Source organism: Perognathus longimembris, chromosome 2 (genome assembly GCF_023159225.1).
Source record: "Perognathus longimembris pacificus isolate PPM17 chromosome 2, ASM2315922v1, whole genome shotgun sequence".
NCBI classification, from domain to species: Eukaryota; Metazoa; Chordata; class Mammalia; order Rodentia; family Heteromyidae; genus Perognathus; species Perognathus longimembris.
The window spans coordinates 65,297,715-65,304,570 of record NC_063162.1 but is presented as its reverse complement, the minus strand read 5'-3'; the positions used below and the strand labels follow the sequence as shown (position 1 = coordinate 65,304,570).

Below are 6,856 nucleotides of genomic sequence, written 5' to 3'. Positions count from 1 at the left end.
TGTTTTTATATAAAACTAAACATCTTGAGCTCTAGGACTAAGCATTGAAATACAATTGTAAAGCATAGAACTGAAGATGTGGCCCAAGTGGTTGCACTTCAGACCAGATTGGAAGGAGAGGAAACAGTAACACAGCAAATGGTAATAGAACTTACTTTCCTGATGTCCAGAAACTAGGGTATCTCCAGTGCTTTCCTTCTCAGCCCTTCAGAAACAGCTTCTTTTCCCACCTCACTAACTTGAGTATGTGGTTCTTCTTCCCTTTGATAGATGAAAAACCATCACAGGAGGTGACAGTCATACTCCTTTTGCATCTGCTGCCTGAGACCCTGGGGGAGAGGTGTGGGCTAGGTTGCCCTTGTGGCCTCCTGGAGAGTCTCCCTGTAGAACAGAGTTGGCCTTTTCAGAAAAAAGGCAGGTACCTGTGGCACTGAACTAGAAATACTCTATCGCTTAACAAACAGTACAAGAAATGTATCCAATGCCTAACGTATGAAACTGTAACCTCTTTGTACATCAGTTTGATAATAAAAATTTGAAGAAAAAAAATACTCTATTGCTTGGGGGCCCACGCTGCTTGTGCCTGTGTCTACAATAGGCCTTCCTCGCAGGCCACTGGGGTCTCATGCAGGGAGTGTAGAAAGCCTTTCCACAGTAAGAGACTGCTCAGAAGTGCCGGATTGGTGTAGGGATTTCTTTCCAGTAATCCTGTGCATCGGGGACAAGCCTGGCTTAGTGGGACTAGGGTTGTTTGTACTCTTATGTCAAAGGGTCCGTGTGGACATGGTGTATCAGGGAAGACCTGCCTCTGACAGCAGTTACTTGGCTCCTGGCCTGCGTCACATGCCACTGGAGGATGTGTGGCAGAAGTATAATTTAGTGGCAAAACTGGCCATACAAAGCTCAGATATTTCTGCTTGACACCTCCCCAGAACCTATTCTGACTTCCATCTAGACCAGCTTTTGATTTGTTTGCAGGTTGGGTGAGTTGTACCACATAGCTAGCTGTTCAGGGGCCAGGTGACCAGGGACATGTCTGTTGAATCAGCTATATCAGATCACATCTGCCTTAGTGAATTTTTCTTACCACTTAGAGAGTACGTTGAAACTACTACCTTGAACAAAACGTGTGATGAGTTCATTGGAGGATCCAGCTTAGCTTGCCAGGTCCGGTGCTCCGCCTGGTTGGGCACAGCAGGAGCTGTCCTCTGGAGAATTATAGGAAATGCTGGTGCCAGCCCAGATGCACAGTGGATGGGTGCCGCGTGTGACATATATTTCTCTTCACTGTCCAGATAGCCTCAGTGTGGCACGGTACCCTGGTGAAGCTGCTGCATAGCCTGTACACACTGCCGCTACCCAAGACTTGCAAGGAGCTGCTGTCAGTGGAGCAGGAGGTTCGCTGGCGCCTGCGGAGGCTCAAATACAAGCACTTGGCCTTCTTGGCTGAGTCTTGTGCCACTGTGAAGGAGCAGCACTCCCAGGAGTTGCTGGCTGAGCTGCTGTTGCACATGGAGAGGCGCTGGACAGAGATTGAAGATGGCCGCACAGTGGTAGCCATTATGATGAAGGCAGGGCACCTCTCAGAGTCACTGATGAACCGCCTGGAGGACAAGGTACAGGGCTAGAAGCAAGCAGCAGCAGCCTGCCTCCCTATGGGATTTATGTTTGCTCCTTTGGTTACAGTACGCAGCAAAAGGGAAATGTTGTGTGCACTGGGACAGGAGCCCCAGGAGATTGTGTCCAGAGGCTTGGCAGGCAAGTCCTGACATTAGTAGTGGTCCTGGTCAGGACTGGACAAGCCCTTTCACAGTCCCACTTGTAGTTGGAACTGTCCTGGAAATGTGTATCCCTTTCTCCCCCTCCCCTCATACCACAAAATAGTACTGTCCTTGCAGTCAAGTCAAATTCAGCTCCTGTCCTGCCATGGTAGGGGCTGGCCCAGATGACTGCCACACCAAGCTTGCCGCCCATGGGCCCCAAGTCCCTGGCCTTGGGGCCTGGGGATAAATTTGGCTGCAGACACTATATTCCAGATCCAGGAGTCCCTGGCGCAGGTGAGGTGGCAGGCCGCACAGAAGGGCCTGCGTTGAGTCAGCTCAGGCCCAGTTGCTGTCTCACAGGGGCTGCACTGGATGGGACCCCTGCCCCCCAGCTCATCCCCACCACTTGAGGCCATCGAGCTGACTCCTGCGCGGCTGTGGTTGACAGTGCCTGGAGCTGGTGGAACAGTTTGGCCCTGACGAGATGCGGAAGGTGTTGCTGACGCTGGCAGCGCAGAGTCGGCGGTCTGTGCCACTGTTGCGGGCCATCTCCTATCACCTGGTACAGAAGCCCTTTCAGCTGACCAAAGGCATGCTCCTGGACCTGGCCTACGCCTATGGTGAGGAAGGAAAAAGCCCTGGCTAGGCAGGTGCTTGCAGCTGTGTCAAATTCAGTGCCTTTCCTCCCTGTGGTGGGCACTGGCCCAGAAGGCTGCCACAGAAACACTGTGACTCATGGGCCCTGTTCCTCTTGCCTGGGCTCAGGGATAAATTTGGTCGCAGACACCAGTCCTCTAGAGCTTGGGCTGTAGTGTTTGGAGCAGTGGGTAGCCAGTGACCTCCCCAGGTAAGCCCTGTAGTCTGTTCTGTCCCAAAGGTAAACTCAACTTCCATCAGACCCAAGTGTCCCAGCGCCTGGCTGCTGACCTGCTGTCCCTCTTGCCCAGCCTGACACCCAGTGAGGTGGCCCACTGTGCCAAGTCCTTTGCCTTGCTGAAGTGGCTCAACCTGCCCCTGTTTGAAGCCTTTTCCCAGGTAAGCCAGCGTCGGCTAAGGCTCTCCTAGCCCCAACTGAGAAGCTTCCCACCTGCCTCAGGTGGGAACTGTTGCTTTAGTTGGGAAGCAAAGCCAGTCTGAACATAGTTGTGGGTATTAAAGGCAGATTTCTTAATTCATTTAGAAAGAGATGTTACTGTTTGGGTGGGGGGAGGATTTGCAAACCTGTTTCCTCTGTTTCTATTCATCTTGGAGCAGCTGTAGCAGGGAGAGTGTACTGGGTGAGGCTGGGTCTCTCCCGGCTACTGGCTACCCCACATGGAATGCAAGAAGAATGGTACTGCCTCAGACATCCTGAAGTGGTTATATACCAAGTGTGCTGTCATGGAGCATCTTTAGAGCTTCTATCAGAAATGGATCCTGGGGGTCTATCCACAGTGGGCAGTTACTGCTAGACAGAGAAGTACCTTAGCGTGGGGCTGAGTCTTGCAGCTGCCCCCTGCTAGCAGGGTGCTCTTGTTTCTGACGGCACAGCACCTCTTGAAGAGAGCGCAGGATGTCACCCTGTCCCATGTGTGCAACATACTTCTGGCCTTTGCGCGTCTGAACTTCCGTCCAGAACAAGAGGATAGCTTCTTCAACTTGGTGTGTATGCTGGGCTCTCGTTCCACTTCCCCCTCACTGCTAGTTGCTGGCCTGGCCACCCAGACTGGGTAGAAGGGGACGGCTACAATGCCTGGCATGGGAGTGGGAGACCTTGCCTGTGCTTTGTAAGGTTTTTTTATACCATGCTGATGCTCAGAAGCCTCTGGCCCACTGCAGAGTTGCTGGCAGGTTTCCCTGCCAGCTGTCCCAGCTATAGGGGTCTGCAGTGATGAAGGACAAGTCCATCAAAGGAGCCAAAGCACTCACCGTGCTCTCAGGTGGTGCTCTGATCCTATCAGCCCTAAAACCCTACTAGGGAAGGAATCAGGCTTTGGGCCCCTGCTGCTGGGTGGATATGGCTAAGTGCCTCCAGATATCCTTGTGTGGCAGCATATTAGAAAGGTAGGGCAGCTTCTGTTCGACCACACCTCGGGCCAGCGTCCTGCTCTGGCTCCAGTGTCACTCTCCCTTCCGGATTGCAATCCCTGGGCAGTCTGCTTTCTCTACTTCCCCCTGTCCTTGCCCAGGTGCATGAGAGGCTGGAGCCAGCCTTGATGAGCCTGCAGCCCGCTCTGCAGGTGGACCTAGTGTGGGCCCTGTGTGTGCTGCAGCAGGTGCGGGAGGTGGAGCTGCAAGCTGTCCTGCACCCTGGATTTCACAGGCAATTTCTAGGTGAGCACCCTGCCCCTCCCACCACCTTTGCTGCCATTGGGCAGCTTACCTGGTCTGGCCTGTAGCCAGGGGGAAATGGAGCCAGAGGTGAAAGCAGGCTGAGCACAACCACCATAGTTTCTCAGTGTACTCCCTGAAATTGATCTGAAGAGCTAAACTGATTAAGAGCAGGGGAGTGGTGCCACCTTTCCACCTGGACCTTCATCTCTCTTCTCGCTCTCTGCTCACCCACTTCCTCATATAGTGAGCAAGTCTCCGAAGGACCAGAGCACCTTTCAGAAGCTGATCCACATCAATACCACCGCCCAACTCGAGCACCCTGAGTACAAGGGGCCCCTCCTGCCAGCCTCTGTTGTGACCTCCAGTCCCTTCACCCCTGGCAAGAAGGTGACTCCTCTGCAAAAGGAGCTGCAGGAGACACTGAAGGCACTGCTTGGAGAAGCTGACCGGGGCAGCTTTGAGGTGGCCACGCAGTACGGATGGGTGCTAGGTAACAGAATCATTCTAACCCTGCACTGGAGCAAGGGGGCACCCAAGAGCTGTGAGACTGCACCTGCGGGCTCTCAAGAGGCCACACAGGTGTTCTCCACATCCTCTCCCCAGATGCAGAGGTGCTGCTGGACACTGATGGCCACTTTTTGCCCCTGAGGGATTTTGTCTCACCTCACCTTGCCCAGCCAGTTGGGAGCCAGCCACTGCCCCCAGGAGCTAAAAGGTGAGTTGTCAGATCCTCTTGTCCCAACCCTGGCACAAGTCACACAGCCCCACTGTCACCCATGTGCTCAGAGCTGTCTGCGAGCCTCTCCCTCCTGAGGGCGAGAGGCAGACCTTGCAGCCCCCTTTCTCCTGCCAGGCTCGCTTTCCTGCGCTGGGAGTTCCCCAACTTCAGCAGCCGGAGCAAGGACTTGTTGGGCCGCTTCATCCTGGCCCGGCGACACCTTTTGGCCGCAGGCTTCTTGATAGTAGATGTGAGTACCTTTTGGCAGGTGCTTCTGGAAGGCTCCTGGGTTTCCAGTTCACAGTTGAGGAAATGGAGCCCCAGGTGGCTTGCAGGAGCTGCTGCTCTGCCTCCCTAGTTGGCCTCTTCTCAGCCTCCTGTGTAGCTGAAGGAGCAGGTGCCCACACTGTCCAGCCACCCCACTGGACCCACTGGGTTTTTCCTGCCTGAGCTGGCCTAAAACCATGGTGCTCCTGATTTAAGTAGCTAAGCCTCCCAAATAGCTGGGATTATAGGCTAGAGTCACTACCCCAGCCCAGTGGCAGTTTTGGAATTCAGGACCTCTTGGGCCCTGTGTATCTTGCAGGACCTTGTAGCACTGGCAGTTGTCTCTCTCTCTCTCTCACACACACACACACACACACACACACACACACTCTCTCACTCTGTCTCTCTGTCTCGCTCGCTCGCTTGCTCGCTCTCTCCCTCCTTCCCTCCCTCCCTCCCTCCCTCCCTCTCCCTCTCTCTTTCCCTCTCTCTCTTCCTCTCCCTCTCTCTTTCCCTCCCCCCCCTTTCCCCCTTCTCCCTCTCCCTGCTGTTTTCTGGCTTCTTCTGAGGACTTGGAGGCCAGGTGATGGATATTGCAGAACTGTTTGTCATAACAGGTTGAGGGGTCCATGTGCAGGCAGTAAGATGGGGTTCTGGCCATTGAGCCCCTTAACCTTACACCACCTCCCTCTAGGTCCCATACTACGAATGGCTGGATCTCAAGTCTGAATGGCAGAAGGGTGCCTATCTTAAGGACAAGATGCGCAAAGCGGTTGCTGAGGAGATAGCCAAGTGAATTGTCAGTCACCTCAGCCTAGACCCCATGCCAAAGCGACTAGCCACCCTGGGGCCCAGCAGTTTGAGTGCTGGCAGACAAGGGTTGTCACCTTGGAGGATATGCATCTCAGTTGCAGGGCTTTGGCCAGAATGAGAGGTGCCAGCAGTTCGAAGAAACTGTAAGATGATCCGAAGAAACTGTAAGATGATCCGGTCCTGGGTAATAAATCATTTATTTTGGTGTTTAGCACCAAGCAGCTTCCTGGGCCTTGTCACTCACAACACCCTTTCTCCTCCCTGCCTGTCTGCCTGGGAAGGCAGCCTTCCGCAGGGCTCTGCGCTGGATACCCTGTCCACCAGCAGAGGAAGGCTGCCTTCCACAGGGCTCTGCACTGGACATCCTGTCCACCAGCAGAGGAAGACTGACTTGAGGGACAGACACTTGGGGCCAAGGCGAGAGCAGTCTGCTGCCTGTCTCCTGCTTTCCTCTGAGGCCTTGCCTGTCCATACACATCTGTGCTGACCAGCCTGACCTGGAGTCTGATCGGCACTTCCATCCTGCAGCTTGAACTTCCAAGGCTAAGACTCAGGCTTTCCGCTCGCAGTGGGCGGGGTCCTCGTCCCAGTCCTGGTAGGCTTCTTCCTGCCCTTTGTCCACACTGGAGTCCCTTGTGGCCCCTACTACAGTAGTGGGAGTGTTGGCCAGGCTCTGCGAGGTGAGAGGAACTCCGCTGAGACCATATGGTTCAGAGCCAGATGCACTGTCATCTCATCTCTGTGACCAAAGCCGTGCACTGCGGTCTCCCTCCAGACTCACAAGACATTCACATGTACTGCAAGCAGTGCAGACCTGGGGGCAGAGGAACCTGCTGGCATCCAGCCTCTGCTTCTCCTAAAAAGAAAAATTCGTCTTTTGCCCTCCCCTCCAGCCCCCACTCCCAGTGTCTGAATCTTGGCGTCCCCCATAAGGCCTGTAGCCAGGTACACAGAACTGCCATCCTTGTCCCACCAAGGTGGA

General features: G+C 54.3%; 1 protein-coding gene and 2 non-coding genes across 4 annotated transcripts in view; all 3 read left to right on the top strand.

Moving 5' to 3' along the window:
• Positions 1–6,205, top strand: part of Tbrg4 (transforming growth factor beta regulator 4) — an 11,086-nt gene extending 4,881 nt beyond the window's left edge. The window contains exons 3-11 of one of the 2 annotated variants that reach the window (XM_048339384.1): positions 1,296–1,616; positions 2,212–2,383; positions 2,641–2,798; positions 3,294–3,404; positions 3,932–4,076; positions 4,321–4,566; positions 4,680–4,791; positions 4,930–5,044; positions 5,756–6,205. In XM_048339384.1, coding sequence (XP_048195341.1) covers positions 1,296–1,616; positions 2,212–2,383; positions 2,641–2,798; positions 3,294–3,404; positions 3,932–4,076; positions 4,321–4,566; positions 4,680–4,791; positions 4,930–5,044; positions 5,756–5,857 — 1,482 coding nt within the window. In that variant the 3' untranslated portion in view covers positions 5,858–6,205. Of the gene's footprint in view, positions 1–1,295; positions 1,617–2,211; positions 2,384–2,640; positions 2,799–3,293; positions 3,405–3,931; positions 4,077–4,320; positions 4,567–4,679; positions 4,792–4,929; positions 5,063–5,129; positions 5,348–5,755 lie in introns of those variants that run through there. The other variant, XM_048339385.1, reaches the window with a different exon arrangement.
• Positions 1,894–2,028, top strand: LOC125347427. The gene has a single exon (XR_007210207.1). It is a non-coding gene; the product is annotated as a small nucleolar RNA SNORA5 (small nucleolar RNA).
• LOC125347425 lies at positions 2,419–2,552 on the top strand. Its single transcript, XR_007210206.1, has one exon. It is a non-coding gene; the product is annotated as a small nucleolar RNA SNORA5 (small nucleolar RNA).
• Positions 6,206–6,856: the final 651 nt, after the last annotated feature.